This window comes from Amblyomma americanum, chromosome 11 (genome assembly GCF_052857255.1).
Source record: "Amblyomma americanum isolate KBUSLIRL-KWMA chromosome 11, ASM5285725v1, whole genome shotgun sequence".
NCBI classification, from domain to species: Eukaryota; Metazoa; Arthropoda; class Arachnida; order Ixodida; family Ixodidae; genus Amblyomma; species Amblyomma americanum.
In genome coordinates, this window is record NC_135507.1 from 85,978,356 (window position 1) to 86,005,736 (window position 27,381).

Sequence of the window (27,381 nt, forward strand, 5' to 3'; positions counted from 1 at the left end):
ACACAGGAAGAGAGGAGAATTGGCCAGAGAACAAACTCGGCTACATCTTAGCTTAGTTGAAATCAAGAACAAACAGCGATTGCGAACAAATGTGATGTGAAGGCCGAAAACCGATGGCCATAAGTGATAGGATCGTAGGAGGATCAAGCGAAACAGACGGCAGAAAATCAGATGGACAGATGAGATAAAGTAGTCAAGGGGATAAGGTGGCTGAACCTGTCAAAGGACACGAATAGTTTGAGGGAAATGGGAGAAGCTGTTGTCCTTAACTGGGATTAGTCAGGCTGATTTTCATAAGGGTGATGATTAGAGAGAAAATATAGCGCACGCGGCCTCATAGGGGACGCCAAGAGAAGCTTGCGCCATTCAGGAAAACTGCAAAGGTTAGAAGGCCTGTTGTAATGCATTCGGTGTTACAACGCGCAATAATTGCGACATTTTAAAAAGACAATGGCGTCAAAATGACGTCGACAACACTTCCACGCTGTTCTCAGCAAATCCGTCTCCGGTGAATGACGAATAGTACTCTGCATATGTCAACTGCGACGTAACGAAATAGTCTCAGAATATCTTACCGATTCGTTACACACAATCATGAAGTAAACTAAAGGGACATTAGAATAAGCCTCCGATGACTGTACGGAACAACGTTCACTGTTGCCATGCATCGAGAAAATGTCGAATTATCAATCGCCATGTTTCGGCAATGTCGAATATGCAGGTTTACCCACATAAATTGAGCCAAGGTTTTAAAAATGAAAGCTACTTCGGACACGAATCGAACCGAGTGCCTAATATTGGCATTAGCCAAGACTTACTCAGGCTATCTTTGTTTTTCCCTTAACTGATTCATTAGCTTTGTTTAATTCATCATTTTTAAGTATTCTGTACTGATCACTAGAGTGATGCGCAAAGTCGTAGAGCACCTTTAGAAACCTTTCAAAAAATTGTTTCTTACACGATATGTCTCACGTGGTCCTTTTTTCCGCGCTCCATAGAAAACCTGCGAAATATGGAAAATAGCACATGACAGGGCGCTTGCGCTTAACTGCGAATTGTGCACAAATGAGCACAATTCAGACTTTTTGAGAGAGCATTGGAGGCCGCACCGGCAAGCATAACGGTCCGCTGTGGTCGCCGCCTCCTGCAGGTCGGCCTCAATGTCTCCGAGGGAGCCCTGCGCGGCCCACAGTGTGATGTCATCGGCATACAGAGCATGCTGCACACTGGCGATAGCGCCCAACTGGGCCGGTAGGTGCAGCATAGCCAAATAGAATAACAGGTAAGTGAGGACCGCGCCCTGTGGTGTACCCCTGGCTCCTAAATGAAAAGGACCATGTTCGTTATCCTGTATTCGAATGGAAGATTGTCAGTGGGTAAGAAATTCTCGCTTCTATTGAAAATGTTTTTTGGGGGGAATGGAAATGGCACATATCGGCGGGCACCGGAACCGGGTCGTAAGGGAAGGGATAAAGGAGGGAGTGAAAGAAGGGAAGAGGTGCCTTAGTGAAGGGCTCCGGACTAATTTAGATCACCTGGGGATCTTTAACGTGCACTGACATCGCACAGCACACGGGCCCCTAAGCGTTTCGCCTCCAATAAAACAGTTCCGCCGCGTCGGGTTCGAACCCGCGGAACTCAGGATCAGTTGCCGAGCGCCCTGACCACGGAGCCACCTAGCCGCAGTTAGTTTGAAACAGGTGGGTGAGAATGATCTTGTGGGTAACGTTGTCGAATGCTCCCTTAAAATCTAAGGCGAGCACGACCTTGTCATTGTGGGGGAATTCGGCGAGGTCGAGGAGAGCCCAACTGAGTTGTAGCCGGACATACTATGCAGATATACATGGGGAAGCCCAAACATGGTGTCTGCGAAAAGACATTGTGATTGCATGAACTCGGACAACCTGTCGGATATCATCGTCTTCACGACTTTTCCGACACAAGAAGTCAGAGAGATGGGACGGAGCTTGTCCGTGGTGATGGCCTTGCCAGCTTAAAGGATCAAGGTGACCAGGGCGGTCGTCCAGTCGATGGAGAGTGGCACTTCTTTAAGCCGCACTCAGTTAATGGTATTCAAAAGGATAGAATAGGATAGGATACACTTTAATGATCTAACAAGGTGTCCCGGTGAGACAGAGGTCTTCATCTTCAAGCAGATGTCTCCCTACGTCTTGCAGAGGTCGGCGCCCCTATTCCATATTCCAGGGCACCGCTGAGTTTGGTCGCTCGCTGGGCATGGATGACCAATCCTATTTGGAGGATTGGGTTGCCGCTGGAGAGCACACTCTCCCACTGCTCCACATTCGGATTTTCTGAGCCATGGAATGCTTTATTTCTGTCACATTCCCTAGTAATATACTATAGGGTGGGCGTTGCACGGCACCATGGGCAGATGTCCCTGTACTGGTTCGGGAACATTTTGCCAAGGATGTGTAAATTGGGGAAGGTTCCGGTTTGCAGCTTCCTCAAGTAACTGCTGCTTGTTTATTTAATTTGTTGTGAGGAGGAGGATAATTTAGGCTCGTCCCTCTGTAATAATTTAGAATGTCGGAGTACGTCGGGATTACCCTCAAGACCTTCGAGTCTTCGTTCAAGAGTGCTCGGTTAGTGCACTCGCAAGCGACTCTATCGACCCTTAGGTTGCCTTCTAACTCATTGTGTCCCGGTATCCAGGAAATGGTGTGTCGAATGTGATCTTTGGGTAGACTTGCGCGAAGGAGGATTTGGAGCGCTTTGTGAACTAGTCTGCCGTTAATTTAGGCACCGTGCAACCGACCGTCCGATACTGTGGGCGCCGACCGCTCAGAAGCTGCTTCGTGCAGTGAGCGGGGTAGGGCCACCCCACAAAGCTGATGGCTCCTCGCGGCTATGCGCACATAACCCGTTTTGGGTCTTTGTGGCGGTCACGGTCGTTGTCAGTGGTTGTCAGGCCTGAGTCTTTTCGGAGCTGCCTGCACCGCGCCAGAAGAGACACGACCACCGGACCGTGGTGTTGAGAGGGGGCGCACTTTGCTGCCCGCCCGTTTTCTTTTCTTGTAACCTCGCACGAACTGAGCAGTCTCGTTCAACTCAAGAAAGGGCTTTGTTCACTCGAACTTTGCGTTTGCACAGCCGCCGACACGTTTTGCTAGCGAGTTAGGCATTGTGTCACGAGGCCCTTGCGGATGCCGTTTCCCCTCCCGTGACCAACGTTAAAGGCACGCCGAAAGCGTTTCGGCAATTTTGCAGATCCGATGGAGCCACCCAGGCTTGCTGTCCGGTGCACATCGTCTCGCCGCCACATGCTACAGTGCGGCATGTATCTTGTTCGCCGCATCCATCCGGGGCAGCTGTGGCGAGACCAGTCAGCAGTCACCTCCGGCTGCTGCTGCCCTGGCGACTACTGCAGAACCCTGGCCTGCAGTTTTCCCACCGGCCTTCTATTCGCGGGCCTGCGGACACGGTGTTCCGCGGGCCATGCGAGTCGTCAAAGCGGAGACCTACATGCCGCCTGCGGAACACCGCGGAAGTCTGCGTGGACGCTGTCGGCGTGACTTCCGCTGCAAGACGTGCCTCAAGGCCATGAAGACCAGGAGACTCCTCCATAGCATGTATGTTCAGGCGCGTGGGTCTATTTAAGAATGGGGGGGGGATGTGGGGACCTGCCCTGTAGCCCCCTGTTTGCTTTCCCGCGAGGCACCGCGCAGCGGCAGTCTCACCTCGATGATGAACGCATTCCCTTGTCAGTTACATTAACTGGCAAGAGAGGGCGCCAGCATCGCTGCGCGGGAGACTGCCAAAGCCCGCGCGCGGGAGAGGGGGCATTGGGCGCTTCGGCTGGGATCGTCGGGCGAGCGGACGTGTCGTGTCGTACGCGGCTCCGCTCTTCGCCGCCGGGGCGAGGAAGCGACGGGGAGACAGGCTCCCGTTCTCGTACCGTCCGGCCTTCGGAGTATATATCCCTTGCCCTAGCGCGGGCGAACATTCACTCGGAACCTTGCTGGTGAGTCGGACGACCTTGATTCATTAGCGTACCTTGTTGCTAGCTGGCGTTATTGTTGCGATAGCATTTGGCAGCAGCGGAAGCCACCGGCACGCACGACGAGTGAAATCTGCTCTGTATATTTACAGTTTCCTGGCCGCCGAGATCAGCTCCGGCTGCGCTGGTGCAGCTGAAAACCGCTCGTCGCTAGAAGTTTTTCTTTCGCTGTGGAAGCGAGACAGTTCTGGGGAAGGCAAATTGACACCTGCATCACCGATGCCAGCGACAACTGACGATCAAGCAAGGGCCGAGGGGGCGTCTCCTCGCATTTGGCAGCAGCGGCAGCCACCGGCACGCACGACGAGTGAAATCTGCTCTGTATATTTACAGTTTCCTGGCCGCCGAGATCAGCTCCGGCTGCGCTGGTGCAGCTGAAAACCGCTCGTCGCTCGAAGTTTTTCTTTTGCTGTGGAAGCATGACAGTTCTGGGGAAGGCAAATTGACACCTGCATCACCGACGCCAGCGACAACTGACGATCAAGCAAGGGCCGAGGGGGCGTCTCCTCGCATTTGGCAGCAGCGGCAGCCACCGGCACGCACGACGAGTGAAATCTGCTCTGTATATTTACAGGTTGGTCGTCTTTACTTATAGGGATTAGATTCTGTTTTGTTGCCGACCCTGCCGCTGCTGCCACGAGTACATTGTTTAGCTTGAAGTGTATTTTGCTTTTGCACCGCTCGACATGTCGAGATGTTACACATGCCGCTCGCTTGTGCCTGAAAATGTGCCCTCTGCCAGCTGCTGTGAATGTAAGTTTAATTTTCATTTTGGCGACTGTTCTGGTATAACCGAAGAGGCGTGGCAAACAAAACGTGTAAAAAAAAACTGGAAGTGCAATACATGCAAACATGGCCACATTATGGAAGATGGAAGTGAGAAGCTTAGTGCAGAAAAGGAAGTGTTAACACGTTTGCTCAAAATTGAAACTAAACGTGACGCTCTCCTAACTTTGCCCAAAAGAATTGATGATCTAGAAGCCTCTGTGCAGCTAATCTCAGACAAGTTTGACGAATTTCAAAACCGGCTGACTGATCAAGAAAAAAACACCAAAGAACTTTGCCAGCGTGTACACAAACTTGAGAGGGTGGACTCGGCAAATGAAATTGCTCACCTAAAGCGTGAAGTCGAAGGCTTAGAGTGGCGAAGCCGCCGCTTAAATCTTGAAATACATGGTGTCTGAGTCCGATGATGAGGACCTACTAGAAAAGACAAACGAAGTGGCTACCAAACTGAATGTACCGCATGTAACGAGGAAGGTAATAGCTGCCGTGCATTGGCTACCTGCGAAGGCCGACAAAACGCCAGCTATTATCACACGCTTTTTAAGGCAAGAGGACCGTGACTCATGGCTGGCAAACAGACATTTGCTGCAAAAAGAGAAAAGCTTGTTTATCTGCGAAAATATCACGCGACTCACCCGCACACTGCTAACCTCGACAAAGGAATGGGCAAAAAAGAATGGCTACGCATACGTTTGGCTTGCTAACGGAAAAGTTCTGCTGCGGAAGCAGACCGGCGACCCCGCTCTCGTCATTCGCAGTGAGCAAGATCTTATCAACTTGCAGTAACGTGCTCTTGTAACACCCCACGATGTGGGCTTTTCTTTGTGTTCTTTAGTGCAAAATGATGCACTCAAGTTTTGTCCTTCCTTGTGAACCTGCTTTCTCAAAAAAAGACACACTTTCTTTGTTTCATCTCAACGCTAGGAGCTTAAAAAGTAAACTTGATGAGGTAGATTTATTCCTAAATGACCTTAACCATTCTTTTGACATTCTTTGCTTCACTGAAACGTGGTTTTTCTCTGATGATAAGTGTGCTTTTCTTGATGGTTACGACTGCATATCCGTATGTCGCGCTTTCAAACGTGGTGGTGGTACTGCGATGTATATTCGCTCAGATTTCAAGTAGAATGCACTCACAGAGTATAATATTGTAAATGACAACATTGAATGTGTCGTTGTACAACTTAATGACATCCTGCTAGGAGTGTTTTATCGCCCGCCATCTGGATCCTTGAACCATTTCTTGAACTCTATGGAAGAACTGTTTGAACTAAGTCTTGAGTTAAAACTACAGTGCGCTTTTGTTGGCGATTTTAATTTAAATGTTTCATCAGATACCTCCGGCTATTCGCGCCTGCAAGAGCTGTTTGTGTCATACGCGTGCTGTAACTTAATAGAAATGCCAACTAGGATTACTCCTACCTCTCAAAGTACTTTAGACCTTTGTATTTCAAGCTTTCCCCCTGACGTCGTCAAATCGGGTGTATTGATGTGCGATTTAAGTGACCATTTGCCAATCTACTGCATTTTACCTCACAAAAGGGCTAATTCAAATAAGCAACCAGTTTTTATCCGCCATTACTCTGAAAAAATATCAGCAATTTCAAATATCTTCTCTCAAATCAAAGGTGGGACACCATTTTAAAGGAAACAGATGCAAACAAAGCGTACGAGGCTTTTCTTTCCTGCTTTATGGCTGCATACGAGAAGTGTTTTCCCCTCGAGCCATGGGTAAAACGAAAAAAGATAAGGAAGCCTTGGATCACTCATGAACTGCATATGAGAATCAAACAAAAAACAGGCTCTTTGAAAAATTCCTGAGTACCAAGCATGAAAATGACTTTACAGTGTTTAAAAAAGTCCGAAACAAATTAAATACAGATATTAGAAAATCAAGATTTGAATACTACATAGCTAAGTTTGCAGACATTACGGGTAACTCACGGCTAATGTGGCAAACCGTGAGGGAGGTACTCTCGAAAAACATCCAGCACAAAAAGGTTCCGTATCAAAACGATGCTATGACTGACAGTGAAGTCGCAAATTTATTTAAAGACCATTTCATTGCAGTCGGATCATGCGATGAGAAATCAGCTAATTTACCGTGTGAGCAGTTTATTGTATCAAACGCCGCAAACACATTGTTTTTAGCACCCACCGACGAACGTGAAGTGCTGGATGTTATTCTGGCACTAAAAAATAGCTGTGCCCCAGGAGCAGACGAAATTAAACCGAAACCTCTAAAGGCTGTAGGTGAAATAATCAGTTGCCCACTCTCTCACATTTGCAACATTATTTTATCTACGGGCGTTTTTCCGCAGAAAATGAAACTGGCCAAAGTGACTGTTGTGCACAAGGGTGGCCCCGCGAACGAACTAACAAATTATAGGCCCATGTCAGTACTACCAGTATTTGCAAAGGTAGCCGAACAGGTTATAAACAAAAGATTCGTCCGATTTCTCACCGAGCAAAATATTATAGCCGATGAGCAATTTGGCTTTAGGAAAGATAGATCAGCCAAAACCGCACTCCTTGGGATAAAGGAAAAAAATTCTAAACAACATTGAAGAAAAGGCACACACCCTGGGAATTTTCCTCGACTTCAGAAAGGCATTCGACTGCGTTCAGCACGATGTTCTAATAAGAAAGCTTCCATTTTACGGATTCCGCGGCGTGTCGTTGACCTTAATTGAGAACTATTTAACGTCAAGAGAGCAATTTACTGTCATAAATGCTGCAGCCTCACATGTAAAAACAATAAAATATGGTGTGCCTCAGGGATCTATTCTCGGACCTGTACTCTTTATTTTATACCTGAATGATGTTGTGAATATACCAGGCAGCGAAAACCTAGTGTTGTACGCTGATGACACAAATGTCTTTTTCTCAGGTATTGACCCCTACGCGCTCGAAAGAAAGGCTAACTATTGGTTGACTGGTTTGAGTACATGGTTAAGACTAAACAGGATGCAATTAAATGCTAGTAAGACCAAATACATTATCTTCAGGGCAAAAGGTGTAAAAGCTCCTGACAACCTAAACTTAAACTTTGAAAACACTCAGCTGCAACAGTGCTCACAAATTCGTTTTCTAGGTGTTCTGTTTCAAGAAAATCTCTCTTGGAACTCGCATGTTGATCAGCTTCGCAGTGATCTTTGTCGGGCGGTTGGCATTTTAAACAAACTGAGATATTATCTCCCGGCGTCCATAAAGCGGCAAATATACTATTCATTAATACATTCCCGTTTAAGCTACTGCTTCCTTGTGTGGTTAACGGCGACGCAGACAAATCGAGATTCCCTCCTTGCAATTCAAAAGCGGGCATTACGAGCTGTTGGGAAAATACAGTTATTGCGCAGCTGCCGGCCTTTGTTTAGGTCTTATGGAATATTAGAAATAAGTAAACTGCACACATACAAACTATGTCTCGAATCATTACGCCAGTACAAACTAGACAAAATAACCTTCGAAACCACCTATCACACTAAACTTAGCACATACGAACTTCGAAAACAATGGATGGAAACACCTCGTGTACGCACAAATTATGGTTTTCAGAGGTTAGGATGGCAAATTCCTGAAATAATTAACCAATACCCTATTATCCTGGATACTGCACGCACTACCCCCTCTATACGTAAATACAAAATGTTAATTAAAGCAATGCTCAAAAATGAACCTTAAAGATAAAAACTTAACGTATACCTATCACTAGTGTATGTTTTGTAAATATTGCTATGGTCGAATTCTGGTTAATGTATGCTGTGTGTGTTTTGTAAAGCCAGTGTTTTGTAAAGATGTCTTAATATATTGTGTAAAAATACTGAAAGTGTGTTCTATTATGTAATGCTGTTCTTGATTTTGTGTAGCCAGCGGTGCCGCCTGTCATCCGGGTGGCGTGGCCTCGTCAGGCAATGTATGCCTTTTGCCACGTCACCCTGGACAATCTCTTCGTTGTGTGAAATAAATTCTGAATGAATGAATGAATGAAAAAATGCCTGTATGTGTCAGCCAATGTGTCGTTCCTTTGTTCCCTCAGAGCAAGGCCCGCCGTGGTCGGCGGTCACGGGGTGGGGTCCGGGCGGCTTTGAATCGTGTCAGCCGCGATTGAGTATGGAGAATGTATACTTATCTCCCCAAATCAATCCCCACAAATTACGGCATGCCTCTTTCGAATCTGTGAGGATTGTTAAGGAATTATTCGCGCGATAACCCTCCGAGGCCGGTAGAGCAACAGCCATTTCCTCTCCCTCGGTTACCGTGCAGTCCCGTGCCGACGCCTATTATTCTGAGCCTATTACTGTCGCGACGACTTTTTGCTCCTTTGTTCCCCGTCTCCGGGGGTACATCGCGGCGTCCGTGTAGACCGTGTTCGCCTTGACTGTTAAATATTTTTCTACATATTTCGCTCGGGCGTTTCGCCTAGCTGCGTGTCAATATGGATCCATATTTTTGAGGAGCGAGCCTATTCTGATGGTGCTGCGGAAATTATCAGGCCGACTCGCTGTTCTCTGCTCTGCTCTCAGCGTTGCTTGATGCCCCAGTCTTATGAGGAGCGCTCTGCCAGTGGTCGTCTGCTGGAGCCTGTCTCGATGTGACTCTAGTTGCGCTTCTTTGAGTTCATCCAACGAGTTGTCAAGTCCGAGGGCGAGCAGCTTCTCTGTTGATGGGGTGGCTGGTAGGTGGAGAGCTGTTTTGTAGGCTTTCCTCACGATGGCGTCGGCTTGGTCTCTTTCGGTCTTGTTGGTGTTGTAGTACGGGAGGGAGTACGTGACTCGGCTGATCATGAGGCTTCTGACCAGCTTTATCGTGTCCCCCTCCCTCACACCGCTTCTTCTTTGGGATACTCGGGTGATCATTCGGGTGACTTGTGTTGTTGCTTGTTTGAGGAGGCCGATTGCGTGTGTGCATCGCTGGTTGCTTTGCACCCACATTCCGAACACCATAATTAGTTCTTTCTCCGGTATTTTTTGCCCTTAGAGAATTACGTTAAGATCTTCCTCCAATCGCCTTCCTCACCTGACTCTCAGGAGATCAGACTTCGCCGTTGAACAGGTGAGGCCTCTTTTCTTGACGTATTCTTCTACGCACGTTGCTGCTGCTTGTAGGCGTTCTTATTTTTGGCTGTGCGAGCCTTGGTTGGTCCAGACCGTGATATCGTCGGCATATATGGTGTGTTGAATGCCTTCGATGTTTTCTAATTTACTGGCTAATCCTATCATTGCGATGTTTAACAAAATCGGTGTTAAACAAAATGGATAGGTATGGGTGCTCTGGCACTCCAGCGTGCGGAACGGAACGCACTAAAAGCAGGTTTCTGCAGTTGGACACCAACGACACCTACATGACAGCGGGATTGAGGTCTCCACTGACCCAGGGAGCCATTCCCCTCCAACAATGAAGCGACCAGAGGGAGCCAGTTGTGCACCTTGTCATTGGTGAAAATGAACGGCTTCAACAACGTTGTCAACGCCAATGAACGCCAGCGGCTAACTTTTGTTTGGTTATTTTGGAAAGGAAATGGCGCAGTAACTGTCTCGCATATGTCGGTGGTCACTCGAAACGCGCCGTAAAGGAAGCGATAGGAGGCAGGGAATGAAGACAGGAAGAATGAGGACTGAAAAATGGAATTTGAGCAAAGGCGCAGCGCGGCACAGCGGTGTAACACTTGTGGCTCGATGCAACTAAATTCGTATGCCCAGTACACTTGTGACGTTTAACTGAAATGCGCCGCTGGCTAGCCTAATGCAGCTTTCGCTACAAAAGTTTATTTACACACGCGCACTTGAAACAGCAACGCAATACATGAGCATTGACACTAGGACAGCGGATTAGCATAAAAATTCACAGGTACTCTTTGCTGACCTAAATAGCGGTTAGGCGAAAGCTTTTAGCGCGTTGTTGCTGCTTGTGTCGCTGATGTGTGGTTAAGATGTTAAGTGCACAATTGTTTGTGAATCTTAAATGCTGGAGACATTGGACGGCGGTTGGGAGGCATCCCTCTGATTCCACGCCTTCCCACACTCTTCAGCGTCCTAGCCAGAGAGAACTACAGACTCGGAGCTTCGAGGTTTTTGCAATTGCACGACTATACTGTTCAAGAGCAGACCCTGTCTGGGAACTTTTGATCACCCCTGTACGTATAAATGAATAAAGCGAAATGGTTGAATATAGCGTGACTACGAACAGCAAGGTCTTAAGCGCAAGAAGAATTCTTTAGTTGCTCTTACTGCTTGTTTCCATTTCACAGGCACTGTTTCCAGGTGCTGTACTTACAATGATGGCGGCCATGTCATGATAGCACCGCTTGTTAACTTGTGAAAGCGAACAGAAAAGGCACGCAAATATATCGGCAGAGAACGCTGCTCGTATGCAATGTGCAGCATCTCTAAGATATTGAAAGGTAAACGTATTGTCTTCGGGTTAAGTGAAGTGTACCAAAAGATCAAACTTCTCATTTGATTGAAAGCACCCTATGGTTTTCCATGCAGAAGAGGTTCGTTAGGATCCAAACACCTCATATGCTAACCAATAACCATAGGCAAGGTACCAATATATATATATATATATATATATATATATATATATATATATATATATATATATATATATATATATATATATATATATATATATATATACTGTTAAACTCCCACAGATTCAACTTAACGTTTGTAACATAAAGCGATAGTGCAGTGTACGCTATGTGCACACATTTAAATCACCTCTCTTAGAAATATTCGAGCATGTATATTTTTTATACAACTAGACACGCGGGCTGAAACTGTTTGAATTCGAGAATTGTTATGTTTCCCACGTACATCTCGGTATAAATTGCTCACTTGTGCCACATACAATAAATTCCTGCAATATGGTTATTTTTTTCCTTCTGCACTTTTACTTCAATACCAGTTGTAAGAAGTGGGGTATATGAGTTGGTTAAACGCTTCCGCATTCCTTACAATATCTTCATTTCATTCGCAGATAACTCTGATACATTCAGCGTCACTGCCTTAAGAAATTGCTGATTTAGAAGACTAACACTAGACTAAATTTTGATGCCTAACACTCTTAGATAAACTTTATCACCCCCGTCCGTCGCTTCACCATAATTTCTTCCAGTTATTGTCCGCCTTCCTTCGTCGTCCCGACTACGCACGCAGAAATTATTCGCGGCGTGTGTCGGTCATTAGAATTTTCGAAGTCATTTATACCACGGACAATCATCGACTTGAACAGCATATAGGCGCACAAAACCACTATGCCTGCTGCATTTAAATTTCATAGAATGATACAGAATAGCGTTGGCTGAGTGTTTCGCATGCCTAGAAGACACGCCTGGTGAAGTTGACGAAGAGGCAGTACGCGCCGTTCACATAAACGAGGGCCTCCCGCCCGCAGAAAGGCAGCAATTGGAAGAATTGTTGCTGCAGTTTAAGGACTGCTTTACCTCGTCGTCTAAGGTACGTCAGACGCCCATCACTAAGCATCGGATAGTCACGCACGATGGCGCGCGCCCAATACATCAACAGCCTTATCGCGTATCTCCCCGAGCGCGGGAGGCCATCCAAACGCAAGTGAAGGAGATGCTCAATGACGGCATAATCCAGCCATCGAATAGTCCCTGGTCGTCTCCTGTCGTTCTCGTAAAAAAGAAGGATGGCACGCTGCGCTTCTGTGTGGATTACAGAAAACTTAACAGCGTAACAAAAAAAGATGTCTATCCGCTACCTCGTATAGGTGATTCCCTCGACAGACTGCGCCAAGCAAAATACTTTTCTTCGGTAGATCTGCGCAGCGGATATTGGCAAATAGAAGTTGATGAGAGGGACCGGGAGAAAACCGCCTTTGTCACCACGGACGGCCTCTATGAATTTCGTGTGCTCCCCTTCGGACTCTGCTGTGCTCCAGCAACGTTCCAGCGAATGATGGATACCGTGCTCACCGGCCTTAAATGGCAAACATGTCTAGTATACCTGTATGATGTAATCATTTTTTCAACAACGTTTTCGGAACATTTGCAGCGGCTCAGAGTGGTGTTAGAAGCCGTCCGATCAGCTCATCTTACTCTAAAGCCGCAAAAATGCCATTTTGGATTTACTGAATTGAAGTTTCTCGGGCATGTCGTTAGCTCCGAGGGCATCCGGCCACACCTTGATAAAATTTCTGCCGTCGCGGACTTCCCGGTTCCCACTGATAAAAAAGCCGTCCGACGATTTCTAGGCCTTTTTTCGTACTACCGACGTTTCATAAAAAAACTTTGCTAAGCTGGCCAGTCCTCTGACGCGCTTGACACGAGATGAGGAGCCATTTTTGTGGGGTGCCGAGCAGCAAACTGCTTTTGACGATCTACGACGTCGGCTACAATCACCACCAGTACTAGCCCATTTCGATGATGATGCCGCCACTGAAATTCACACGGGCGCCAGCAACGTCGGTCTTGGAGCGGTTCTCGTCCAGCGTCCGAACGGTGTCGAAAAAGTAATCGCTTATGCTAGCCGTGCACTTTCCCGTGCAGAGTGTAACTACTCTACAACTGAGAAGGAATGTTTGGCCGTAGTATGGGCCATCACAAAGTTCCGCCCCTATCTGTATGGCAGGCAGTTCAAGGTTATTACTGACCACCACTCATTGTGCTGGTTGACAAACTTGAAGGACCCATGTGGCCGCCTAGCACGTTGGGCATTACGCTTACAGGAATTTGACTTCACGATCATCTACAAGTCTGGTCGCAAGCACACCGACGCTGACAGCTTGTCGCGTTCACCCGCGCAACCTTACGAAGGTAACGCAGAAGACGAAGCATTCCTTGGTGCAGTCACGTCGTCCGACATCATCGCACAACAACGTGCGGACGACGAGTTGAAGCTGCTCATGGAGCATCTAGAAGGTCACCATCCCTCGATACCCTCCCACCTGGCTCGTAGGCTGCCATCCCTATGTCTTCGAGGCAGAGTGTTGTATAAAAAAAACTCCGCCTCCAGTGGTAAAAGTTACCTTCTGGTTATACCAGCCGCCCTCCGCCACGAGATCCTCCTCGCCTGCCACGACGAGCCGACCTCTGGGCACCTTGGATTCACGCGCACACTTGCCAGAGTGCGGCAGAACTACTATTGGCCCAACCTTGCCTCATGTGTGAAGCGATATATTCGGACCTGCCGTGAGTGCCAGCGTAGGAAGACGCCGCCTCTGAAACCGCCTGGCATGTTGCAACCTATCATGCCCCCTAACATACCCTTTGAACAAGTCGGCATGGACCTCCTCGGACCATTTCCCTTGTCGTCGGGAGGAAACAGATGGATAGCTGTTGCAACCGATTACCTGACGCGTTACGCCGAAACGCAGGCTCTCCCTCAAGGCACAGCGTTCGAAGTTGCGCACTTCTTTATGCGTGCAATAGTGCTTCGACACGGCGCTCCGTCCGTCGTCATCACAGACCGAGAGAAGGCATTTACAGCTCAGCTTGTCCACGACATCTTTGAGCTGAGTCACACCAGCCATCGAACAACGACAGCATACCATCCCCAAACAAATGGGCTCACAGAACGCCTGAATAAAACACTGGCCGACATGTACGTGGATGTGGAGCACAGAACCTGGGACCAAATACTCCCCTACATGACATTCGCGTACAACACTGCGACTCAAGAAACAACCCGCTTTACACCATTCCGTCTAGTCTACGGCAGAGAAGTGCGGATGATGCTGGACGCCATGCTCCCGTGCGTGGATGATGACTTGACACCAGATGCGGGCTCCTTTGTCGAACAAGCCGAGCAAGCTCGCCAGCTTGCTCGTTTGCACATCACAGCTCAACAAGACAAAGACTCCAGACGTTACAACCGGCGCCACAGAGAGGTTACCTACAACATCGGGGACCGTCTGTGGGTGTGGACCCCTGTCCGCCAAAAGGGATTGTCCGAAAAACTGCTGCACCAATGTTTCGGACCTTATGAGGTGCTCCGTTGTGTTGGAAACGTGGATTATGAGGTTGTTCCACATGGAACTGTGGCTACCGGTCGTCGGCAACCACGGACTGACATTGTGCATGTAATGCGACTTAAGCCATACTTCTCGCGTGAGAGCGATGACGCTCCACTTTAAACTGTGTTCGGGTTCTGCGTTTTAATTTGTTTCTTTTTGTTCGTTTTCTGCTTTGTACATACCCTCGCATCGGGACGATGCTCTTCTTTTTCGGGGGACTAATGCCACGGACCTGGCTCGAGCTACCTGCGCGCTAAGCCGTGACGAGGACAAAGTGGTCGCGTTCGCGTGAGGCGCGCTCGAGCTGGCTCTGTTCTGGGCGATTAAAAACCTCGGCCGTTCTGCGGTCCCCCTCTACGTCTACGACTGTTCTCCGTCTGGCCTGTGACAGTATTTTCCATTAGGGTGACTTTAAATGATCTTTCATTGAGCCTGTAGCGGCGGTGACCACTTTTATTGCTGGTCACACAAAGGATATGTGTGCTCAGCCTGATAGCCAGATGTGTTCTGCTCTTTCTCTGGAGGTTTCCTTTTCGCGCCTGCTGAAGCAGTGCCTCTGCAGCCCTGTAGTTGCAGAAAAAGCGATCATTCTCACTTCTGAAGATTTGTAATTTTTGGCAACGTCTGACAGTGCAATTATGGCCTGTCAAAGAACATATATTAAAAGGTCATAGCACATGCTTTGCAAAGTCGTGAGCAGCTCTAGGGGCTACAGGTTCTTGAAAGAGCTACTCTCACCCCCTGAAAATATGTTTCTGTTCAATTAGTTGACGCTGCCACTAATATAGTGAGCTGCCACCTGCCAGTGGAGACGAGCCTGGTGATCAATGAAGCCATGCCTTGGGACACACCTGCACACAGTGAGCCTACTTAACTGCCGTATGGTGCCACACTTCTGTTTAGCCCTTGTGTTTAATATGTGCACTGCATGATGCTTTTGCAGCACTGGAAGCCTTGCTGGAAATTTATAAGCACAGTGGTTGGCGCCGGATTTAACATACTGTAATTTCCCTTTAGCACCCACCCATACAGTGCCGTATGGCTGAAAATAAGAGATATACAGCTTCCACCGACTCTTCGTAGTTGAAGAAAAATTCTTCCTGGTCCAGGTTTGAACCTGGGGCCTGGGATGAATTTTTCTTCAGCTACAAGGTTTCAAAAAAGCTGTATAGCTTTCCATTCTTGCCATATGGCTGTGCTTGGGTTGATGCTAATTACTACCTTATTTCAAATCTACGCCTCCTTGGGTGATTCCCTTAAACATTGGACCATTAACACCCTGTTGTTAAGTTACGCTTGCTTGCAGTTAGTGGTGTGTTAGAGTAGAAAGATAGGAATCAGCTGCGTGTGTAAGGAAGTTGGGGGCATTTAATTAAGGTGACTGTTCCGTGCCAAGCTCTCCGTGGCTTTGCGTTAATGCAAGTGTCCTTCTGATGCCTCTTCCTTACCCAACAGCCACAGCCACACTCACGATGAGCTCCCAGCAGACAGCAGCATCAAACTTCCGGCATTTCCTGATACAGCTGTCTGTAGTCTTGCAAACTGTGAGTTTATTTGACTGTTGCGTGCCATGACATATATGTAGCATGTGCACTGAATTAAGGTGTGTTAGACAGAGTGACAGTGGAAGCTCAGTTGAGCACTGTGCGATAAAGATAAAAGTGCGATAAAGATTGTCATACGGCGCTTAACTTTGCTCGCTGCCATTTCTTCACCCACGATTTACCATCAATGTTCAAGAATATCCCTCGTAAGTTCTGGCAGACGATGAACCCTTTGAATCACTCTGATATAACTCTTACGAATGCCGAAAGAGGCAGCGTTCCCATGGCTGAATGCGCACAAGTTCCTACGACGCATTAACTTAAGTCTTTACCCGAAAAGAGGTTTATTCAGTCCCTGCTACTACGAATCATTCTAAAACCTTAATGTCTGAAATACTTATTAGTAAGACAAGTATCTTATCTTTACTAAGGAAACTTAAAACGACATCAGCGTCGATCACCTTGGTTTTTTAACACAATACTCAAGAACTGATCTGAAGGCATCCATCGCATCTTGTCCGCTATTTTTCTGCAATACCTTTCATCTGGTTTGGCTCCACGTGACTGGTTCCTAGCTAAGGTTGTGCCTATTTTCAAGTCCGGTGATCATTCCTTACAACTCAATTATCGACGAATTTCATTAACTAGCACGATTTATAAACTCATTGAACACGTGATTCATTTGCAGGTTTCTAACTTTTTTGAACAACACAACACCATCTTTAAATACCAACATGGCTTCCGTAAAGGGTACTCGTGCGAAACGCAACTTGCTGGTTTCATCCACGAATTTCAACATCTGTTGATGCTGGAATTCAAGTCGACTCCATATTTCTTGATTTTTTCAAAGCTTTCGACAGGGTACCTCATAAACGGTTATTAACCAAATTAACACTTCTTAATATTCACCCTCTCGTTATTGCATGGGTTAAAGATTTTCTCTGTTCCATGTTTCAGTTTACCAGTGCCAATAACCATAATTCTCCTCTCAGCCGAGTACATTCTGGCGTCCCACAAGGAAGCGTGCTTGGCCTCTTGATTTCTTTTATGTTTATTAACAATTTACCTGACTCCATTTCTTTTCGAATCAGACTTTTTGCCGACGATTGTGTAATTTATCGCAAAATTTATACTAACGAAGATCGCCTAGCCTTACAATCCGACCTTGAGACAGTAACAGCGTGGTGCCTTACTTGGCTTATGGAACTTAGCCTTTCCAAAACAAAATTTATGTCTTTTACTAACCGAGTGTCTCGATATCAAACAGCGTATTATTTAAATAACACTCCAGGCGAGTTGGTAATCACTTATAAATACCTCGGTCTTCACGTTCATTCAGACACCACATTAACCGTATTCTTGCTTCTGCTAATCGGTCATTAGGCCTCTTAAAACATAACTTAAAGCATGCTCTCTCTCACCTCCGATTACGTGCTTACACCACTCTTATTCGACCTAAAATTGAATATGCTACGGCTATTGGGGACTCTCATCAAGCATATTTAATAAATAACATCGAATCATTGCAGAATCGCGCAGCTAGTTTCATCTACTCTGATTATTTACGTCATTCCAGCATCAGCCTTGGAAGAAACGCGCTTATCTCTTTTTCATAAACTGTATCAACACTAAACGCTTCATAATGACTTTTTTCTTTGCCTTCCTCCATTTTTGACCGCGGCGACCATCCGTTTAAAGTTAAGCGCTTGTCATGCCGTACACCTAACTATGCACATTCATTTAATCCACGCACTATAACCAACTGTAACGCTCTCCCTTCAGATGTTGCTACCACTACTGATCCGGAAGAAATTTTATAAACTAATATCTGCCAGTACTTCTGCGTAACATCTTTTAGTACATTGTTAACTTACCAGTGCATTAGGTTTTTGTCTTTTATTTCTGTTAGTGATAATTCTCGTTGTTTTATTTTCATGCCGTTATGGCTAGACAGTATAACTTGTATTAACTTTACTCTCTTAATGTTTCTGTTTCTTGCCATTTATGCTTCAATGTTTAATTATGTCGTTTTTATTTTTACTCCAAGGATTCATATGCTTTTATATTTTTGTAGTTTCTTGAATTTGTGTCTTATTTATTTCTTTTGATTACTTGCCTGTACAGCCTCCCCCCCCACGTAATACCCTAAAATTGACGGCCTTTAGGGGTATGTTGTATAAATAAATAAATAAATGTGTATAATGAGTGGAGTGAGTTGCACCAGGCTTACCGCACTTTTGCTATGTCAAGGAAAAGTTTGTCAATTATTTTTTTTTCTTCCTGGCAATTTCCGTATTTACACGATTGTAAGTCAACTGGAATGTATGTCGACCCCCCTTCGAGCGCATGTCAGCAAGAAAACTGAGGTTGCTGAAGCTTCGCTTTTACTATCTATCCGGCTGCTGTCGGCTGCCGCATGTGGGCATATTAAAAAAAAATGTATTAGTTACTGTACTACTCATCCACACTGGTGCCATCGTCCTCACCAGCACTGCCGTCGTGATTGCTGCTGCGGTCCCACAGCACGTTGTTCTATTGTCGTCTAGCTAAATCACGCATTTCGCTAACAACCACACCATGATGTTGTGTGGAAGAGCTGAAAATTTTGCCTCGATGCTCCCGCCACACCTGTATCGCCCATTCCGAGATGTCGAACTCGCGGCGCCTTTGCGTATTTATTCGTTTCTTAGGCGTAAAAAATGACAGTTATCTTGAATGCAGCCGTGAACGAGCACTGGATGCTTATCGGACTCAGAGCACAAATAGTGATCGACGAAATGCTCCATTATAAACTTGTGAAGCGTGGGCGGCAGTCATTAGACGCATGAGAACCGAAGCGAAACTACACGTGAGCGGCGTCATCTCTTCCGTTAGCTACCGACGCTCCCAGGCACCGCTGTCGTTCCGAGTGGCAGTGCCGCCACGATTAGAACAGCAGCCCTTCCAACTGTCAACACTCCCTTGAGCATTGAGTGCACAGTTAAAAAAACGAAAAGCTTAGAGGATGTTTGAGCTTTCCCTTTAAGAGTAGAACGCGATAGCGCATCGTGCTGCCTCCGCTATCGGCAGCCGCATGTGTGGAGGGGTGTCCTGGTTTGCTGCTTATCAACAGCCGCCACCTACTGCCGTGCACGAAGACGGGGTTCCAGTTCTAAGCATTGACATAGCAGCTGCTCTAGGCCAGTATCAAAAGGAATGCGATGTAGCAGCGCAGCAAAAATTAAACCATGCTGCAGTATCCCTGTTATCTCGTTTGTCGCCTTTATTTATGGTGCCATGCTTTGGTTGTGATTGTAAGCCGACCTTCCCACTTTAGATTTTCAAATAAAAAAAAAATTGGCGGTGATTTAGCTCTCGTTAAACATTGAGTGACGAGATAGCTACAGCTGGCCGAGTGGAACTTGCTCAGTTGAATTGCAAAGTCAGTCTTTCGCCGCTCCGTTTTGCCGAGTGTTCCTTCATCTTCGGCCCCCTTGACACGAAACATTCGCACAGTTGTTGAAGCTCGATTTCGCCGGTGCGTCGCGCTGCTGGCAGCAGCAGCTGCTCCACACCACGGGACCAACCACGTGACCAGCCACTGCGCTGCCAGCTGCTGCTCCGCATCACGTGACCAGCCAGGTGATCGTGAGGCACCGCCATGGTCACGTGCTGCCGCAACGCTGAAGGCTTTAAATGCTGCCGTTATGTGTTTATCGTTACAAAATTGGTTGACTTACAATTGTGTAAATACGGTAGTTGGTTGTGTAGGTGGGAGGTGGGGGAGATCATTTATTTGCACATGTGGGGGAACAGGTGTTTGTGTTAGGCGACTTTTGGATCAGTGGTAACCTTTCCTTGGCTTCTTGCTACAATAAGTGCTACTCAATCATTCCTTTTCACCCAGTGGCCACAGCCACACCCATGGCAAGCTGTGGAATTTGAGCGGCCTCAGGTCTGCTGGTCAACCCAGCGATGGTTGTGGGCACCCCTGCAGATTGTAAGCCCATTGACCATTGTTTTGCCAACACGCATGTCTGTGTGCATGTTGTATGAACTGATTCTGAACAAATGATCCACAGAAGCTGTATTGTGTACGGCCACAAATGCATTGCAAGCCAAGTTATTGGCCCCATGTTTTAAGCATTTCACCAAGGTTTGAGAATCATGAGCACATTTTAAAAGCCCCATCAGAAGAAAATCCAGCAGCTTTAGTGATTGTGTGTACTTACATGTCATACAGGAAATCACTTCGACGTTTGTGGATTTAGTGTCTGTCTAATCAGTTGGAAGGAATAGCTCCGTTTCATTTCTCAGTGCGCAACATGTGTTAAGGTTGAACGGATCACGATGACACTAATGTTTTCGCCTTCAGCATATGAGCAGTCTTAAGGGCCCTCTGAATTGTTTTTACAAGTTCTGCTAAGTCAGACAATCAGCTGTACTTCAGACTGTCGCTGCTTTTAAAGTTCTCTTGGGTGTACTTTTGTTTTTTTCAGCCCAATGGCTAGGAAGGGCTGCACCAAAAAAGCCTGCTGCTCGTGTTTCTAAAATTACGTTTTCATTTCATTTGTATTGGATGATGCGCCAGGTACAGACCACCTTGAGTGCCTGAATGAATTCTCGGTTTCAGTAGCTGAATCCTGCATGTAGCATTTAGCGGCAGTAGTCTTGCTGTTAATGCTGCCTCCCTCTGCGGGCAGCAGGCTCTCTCCTTCCACTTGAGATGTGTTTGCCCAACTTGCACTAATTGTCCTTGTAGGCCTGTGACCTTTATGGCACTCATGTAAAGTTTCAGTGCTGGATTTTTATAGTATGGAAATCGGCTGCACAGGACTGTAATTTGAAGTGCCTTTAGAAAGCTCAGAGCATGTAGCTACACAAGGTAAAGAGATGAGCTCAGAGTAGCATTGAGTGCACCTTTCAGTAAATCGGTATTCCATGTAACTATGGCACTTTTAAGTGCGTCTGTTGCATAAGTTGTCAAAACCTTGGCACTAACAACTATCAACCATGACGATGTGGACAGAAAGGTCTGCGAAGATGCTAAATCAGGAGCTAATTTCACATCAGAAATGATGTATTGTGTACTGTTGAGTATTTTCAACGCAAAGATTGCAAGAAACTTGCAGGTGGGAGGAAGCTGTGGCATATGCATACTAGGAGTAGCAGGGGAAAACTTAATTCGCAGGCGGGAATATTCAAAGAGTTATGAAATCTTTTCATACAGATGCAAAAATAATGTGATAAAAAGATCCAGAATAAGATTTTACATAGTGCACTTAGTGCGCTGTGGAATTTTGAGCTTTGAGGCAGGGTGTGGGCTAGTGACAATGGTGAGTTGTTGCCTAGATTTGTAAAGGAGGCACGAAAAAGGAGCACTCCAATGCACCTTATTTGAAAACTAATGTACCGCATTAACAAAGGAAGGCGAATGGCAGTTTTAGCCGTGCAATCCCATGGAAAGGTACGAAGGCAGGGTACATATTAAGAACGGATCTTTTTAAGGAACAAGAAATCTTGTCTTAAACCATTCAGAATTGGCACTCAGAGTTATAAATTGCTGACATCATAAAAGCAACACAAGTAAGCATAATACGGAGGAGCGGTCATGAGAGGACTGTTGACTGTCATGTGTGGGGCTTGTACTGTTTGCTTGTTTGGTTGCTGTAAAATACCTTCTATAAAGCATGAATTCAATCAACCACTCTTTCCTCAGCTCTTGGAGTACCTGTAGTGGGAAGCGGCTTCGATACCCTGGGTGAAGATGGTCAGGTTAGTGTGCACATTTGCTGTTCGCCACATACTCCCTTGTATAAGTTGATAATAAACATAGGTCAGCCCCAGAACTTTTGTTGCATATATCAGGGGAGGGGGTTGATCAGCTAAGCAACAATTTTGGTGCATGTAATAGAGTTGGCCGAAAGTTTGGACTCATAATTTTTCGTACATGCTTCATTATTTGCACTGTTTCGCAGCACTAGGACACGGTCCATAACGCCAAAATATAAAAGCGCCTGAAATTTCGGATACACCGCAACTGACTGCTCAATTTTCGGACCTTTCGTACTCGCTGCCAATGCCCAAGCTGCCAAACAATTTGTACAGCAAAACCTCATTAACTCAAACTGCAAGAGAGACCGAGAACTTGATCAAATAAAATGAAATTAAAGCTTAAAGGGAGTCTCATAAGATTGAGACTGAAATTCTGCCAGTCAGCACATTGTGCCAGCATGTTTTTGAATTCATAGTGTTTTTGAACGTCGCCCGCCGCACAAACTTGAACAGTAGTCAAAGTTTGTGGAACCAACGCCTCCTTTACTTTGAGATGCCTGGCACGTCGACCGCGCCTCTATTGTACTCCCTGGGCCACTGCGCTTTTCCGGCTTTCCGCTAGATGGCGCTGGCTTCTGACACTATGGTCTGCCGAGTTTTTCATAGAAACGCACTGCGCTAAGCCAAGTTTTGAAGATAAAATGAGAAAATACATGAAGTAAAGCAAAAATCACACTCTTTATTTAGTCAGTATTGCAAGCGCGCCTCAAAGCTTTAATACTTTGCGTGACAACGGCTTGTTTTTGTAGAGTTTTGAAACTGCATTTTTGTCGGTGACATCTAACGCATGGTTGCAAAAGACTGGCTTGATGAATTTTTTACATATGAGGTGTACAAAAGCCTTCCTGAGTTCATCACTGCAGCTCTCATATTTCAATACAGGCAAGCCTGTGATCACATTCACGCTTTGATGCAAGCAATGCTCCAGATGTCTCAAGAGAGCTTTTCTATCTGCTAACATTATCTCTACGTATTTTTTGAGGCCATAAAGAACTTTGATGATTTCTTGTGTCGGGTAGTGGAGGCCACCTCTGTCTTGGTGGGAAATCAACCCATCCATAGGAGCATTTCCTTTTGCTTTTCGAACTATAGCCACACACACAGTTCACACACGCAATTTTTTCGCTCACTACCCGAGATATGTATCCTCCAACAAGTGCAAGGGCTGCCACAACTGGTGTCGGCAAAAACGACATCGACGATAAGCAAACTTCTTTCAGCGTTTGTTGCGCCCGATTGGCGTTCACACAGACAGCTGTTGTGTTGCCCCTTCCTTCACTTTCAATTACACTCTGTGCAGAGCAGAATGATGCGGAGCTGCTGACATTGCTTGTGTCGGATGATGCAACGATTCCAGTCTTTAGGATCTTCTCCAGTCCACAAACAACACTTCTGACATCCATGACATCGTTGCAGCCCGCACTCCGCCGGAGAAAACCAAACAGAGATTTTATGGGATCGGTTGAGAACTTTCTTGTCAGCACAAACATAAAGTTACATTCATTCAAAAGAAACTGAATGCATTGCACGTTGGAGACGGTGGTGAAAACTAGTGCATGATAAGTTTCCTTGGTCAGGAAGTTCTCTGGTGGGCTTGATTTCTTCAGGATTTCGATGTACTCAAGGAAGACGAGCTGTAGCCAGTGAAGTCGAGGATCTTCAGCATCCGAAAACTGCCTAGTGTCGGGGTTGTTTTGGTGAATATGCTGCTGGCAGTTGCTGACATCCATTAAAGTGAACCACCTGTACATGTTGGTCATAAACTCCACCGTAGGTCCCACACTTGAAAACTTGGCATCACAAGTGTGTCCTGCTTGGTCTTTCAAGAAACTCAGGCCAGCGGTGACAGGAGGTGAAAAAATTTGAATTGCGGCCCTTACTCCCATTTTCTCGATGTTTGATGGGTACACATGCTTTCTTGTGAGAAAGCGAACTGGCTTGACCAAGGAGCCTTGCTGCATTCTGTACAGGTCGTTTAGATAGACAGAGGATAGTTCTTGCTGACCTCCCATTTGTTTTGACAGGAACTGGGAGCGAACATTCTTGATAATATGGCTCTGATCAAAGGCAAGAAACAGGCGTATTGAAGGATCAGCTGGGTGGCGTATCTGGGTTTGAAGTTTACCTAGTGTCATCAGCTCCATTGCAGCGACATTTACTTTATGATTGTCAGCTACTAGGCGCACAATTTTGAATCCAACCTCTTCTGTTCTGATTACATACTGCACTGTTTTTGCAAGCACTTCTCCGGAACACCCCTTTGTAAAAAAGTGCCCTACCGGTATCTTGAAGCTTGCATGCAGTCCACACAGCAAAAAGCACAAAAGAGAATTTGCAAGCTGACACGTTCCTGATGCTGGCAGAAGATGATTGAGGTCGGAACTCAGATCAATGTCTCCAAGAAATACATCGCGTTGCTTGTGGTATTCAAGTTTCTGTCGGATGCGCATCTCATCCACAACGAGACTGCAGAATTTTGACTGGGGTGTTGGGAGACACTCCACCTCAGCACACAGCCTTCTTTTGACAAGGTCACTAAATCCAACTTCCCCAGAGGAACTTCCCAGGTATTTCCTCAGTGTATTTCGGCATGGGAAAGAGAGCAGCTTTTCAGTTCTCATATGCTCGTAGGATTTTGCTGAGAGGTGGCGCAAAATAGTGCACTGCCTAATAGTCGTTTCTGACCATGTAGGCTTTTTGGCCTTGTAATTAATAACTTGATCCTAAAAGATTTTGGCCTTCGTGCACGAAAGTTCCGAGTCTTTCACCACGTGAAGAAACTTGCTAACGTGGCAATGCTTCTTCAACTGTTGAAGCTCTTTCTTGTACGTATCAACCGTTGAAAGCAGCCTCTCATTTTGAGCCTTCAATGCCTTTTCCTTCTCGCGCCATTTTTTGCGCTGCAAAAAAGCCGCTGAAGAAACACGTTCGTCGGTCTGCGTGCCAAATGACCTCATGGAACGTGCAGTGCGGACGAGATATGGCAGTCTCTCCGGACTAGCTGTATTGGGCTCCGCAGCAGAATTTTCATTGGCAAGGGACGTGCTGCATTGCTGCGTGAAGTCTTGAGAGGCGACACTGCCGGTGTCAGACGCGGAAAAATCCCAGTCAACAGTCAACGTTGTCTCCGCACATTTTTCTGCGCTGAATGAACACGATTTTCAGACGTGCAATTTGACGCCGATTTTGCTGGTGAAGACTCTCGTTTCCTTTTCGCAATGCTTCTCTCATTTCGCGGCTTCAACGGCGCTGGCCTGAGGTAAGAGGGGTTTTGGGGAAAAACGCTGGGCACAGTACCTGGCTTCAGCATGCGCCTCTTGGTATCTTCGCGAAAGTCTCCGTCAAGAAAATGAAGGCTGCAGACAGCTGAGTAATTCGATGTATCATTTGGCTGCCAGTTCTTCCTCGATTTTACTTTCAGCCATTGTTCCCTCAGCGTTAGGTCCGCAGGTATCTCGCGGAATGACAGCCCAGGTTGCTTCTTTCTCTGGCTTGACGTGCAAAACGGCACGCAACAGTACCGCATGACTAGTTGATTAACGCTTCCTCTGCGGTTATAAAATCGAGCACTAAAGCGGCAAAACACATACAATAAAAGTAGCACGTGGGGCGCCGAGAAAAACAACGATCAAAACAGCAGTGCTCTCCGAACGGGCTACCGTGAAGACTGCGCGGGTGCGAGGGCGCCGGCCGAATAGTGTCAGAACAGAGCGCCGCTCTGTGGCGGCGGCGCGCGTAAACCGGAGAGGGTACGAAGGGGGGGGGGGGGGGGGGGCTCGGTGCTGACGCGCCAGGCATCTCAAAGTAAAGGAGGCACTGGTGGAACTCATCTGTGCCTAGGTTTTCGTTCCGAATGCGGGAAGAGGTAGCAGGGAAGCTAATGGGAGGCGTATAGCTTCACGGTGACTGCGAGTTCGGAAGAAAACGGTGGTGCATTTCAAAGCGAGGTCAGTGCACCCACAAAAAAACCCCCCGCAAACTTCACTTTTCTTCCAAAAGCTGTAAACAGCTTAGTTTCAATGACAGGCCAGACTCCTTATATGCAAGCCACTGCAGAGTGCATACCGCCGGATATGATAGTGATTTTGGCTCTAATCACTAGATCTAATTATAATCGCCAAATCCGATTGTGCGCTTGCTTTGGCTGTTTGTTGGTTTTTATCATTTCACCATCTTTTCGTACTTGTTCTGGGGCCTTTGTTCTGTGGGTGCCACGCAGTTTGCGCAGTGGCATGTTTGCTTTCGTGCTCGACTTTATTTCTAACTGTGTGTTTTTTAGCGACATGCCCACGACAGGCAGCACAGCCAGGCCAAAGGTCAGTTCGATTCGCCTGCACTACGTGAACTAGTTCTCACGGAGCTGCACTTCGCCATTCATTTCAGCGGTGCAAGATGGCACTATCTGCACGACGCCGTTCGTTGATGGCTTGCGCATTGTGATTAACGGCGGAGATACTCAAATTATTCCACTCGTCGATGTGAACAGTGCCTCACATGGGCCCGTCGACTCTTATGGAACGTGATTGCCACACGAGAAGGTGGCGACGGAGGTGGGGATGGCGGCCCATGCCGGCACCTTGCTTCTCTTGACGGACCCGTTACTGGCGTCTTTCCTTTGTACTAATAAAGTTAAATTAGTACTCGAGGCCGGTTATGTTAACTAAAAAGTAAACACGTGCATGCAGCATGATGCACGTGGTTGCAACAATCACTTAACATGAAAGTCGGTGCGCTCACATTTCAGTCGTGTTCAGTAAAACACACGTGCGTTTTGCTACTGCGAGGCTGCATCGAGGCTGATTCAGGGCAACACTTCACTGTAATATGCTGTTATAAAATTCTTCACGAGGTTTGCGATGTTGGCGGCCGTTGATATGGGCACCATGCTGCTGGCTGCAATTTGGCGGTGTCACCAAGGCTAGCGAACGACCAGGCCTGCACTCGACCATTCATTTCGGAAGCAGCCAGTGCCAAGTTTCACTTGAACTGCTGGAACTGGAGTGGCACGCTTGCGGCACCGCCACGGAACTTTACAAAACTGGTGCAGGGAGTGCAGGCGAATCGAACAGACCTCAAGCTTGTGAAAGCTGTCACCACCCGTCATCTGTGCACATGACACGAGGTGAAAGTTGGTCGTGAGGACCTTGAGATTGTGCAGAAAACAAGTGACAGCTTTCTACGGCATATTGGCAATCCACTCTTTCTCAGTCAAATTTAATTTTTCTGACTATTTTG

The 27,381-nt window shown here is 46.7% G+C and overlaps 1 protein-coding gene across 1 annotated transcript in view; it reads left to right on the plus strand.

Moving 5' to 3' along the window:
- The first annotated feature begins 4,074 nt into the window (after nt 1-4,074).
- Nucleotides 4,075-27,381, plus strand: part of LOC144110462 (uncharacterized) — a 30,815-nt gene continuing 7,508 nt past the window's right edge. The window contains exons 1-5 of the mRNA XM_077643370.1: nt 4,075-4,771; nt 15,556-15,648; nt 16,244-16,332; nt 20,219-20,311; nt 22,031-22,086. Of these exons, the coding sequence (XP_077499496.1) occupies nt 4,705-4,771; nt 15,556-15,648; nt 16,244-16,332; nt 20,219-20,311; nt 22,031-22,048 (360 nt within the window). The 5' untranslated portion in view covers nt 4,075-4,704 and the 3' untranslated portion in view covers nt 22,049-22,086. The remainder of the gene's footprint in view (nt 4,772-15,555; nt 15,649-16,243; nt 16,333-20,218; nt 20,312-22,030; nt 22,087-27,381) is intronic.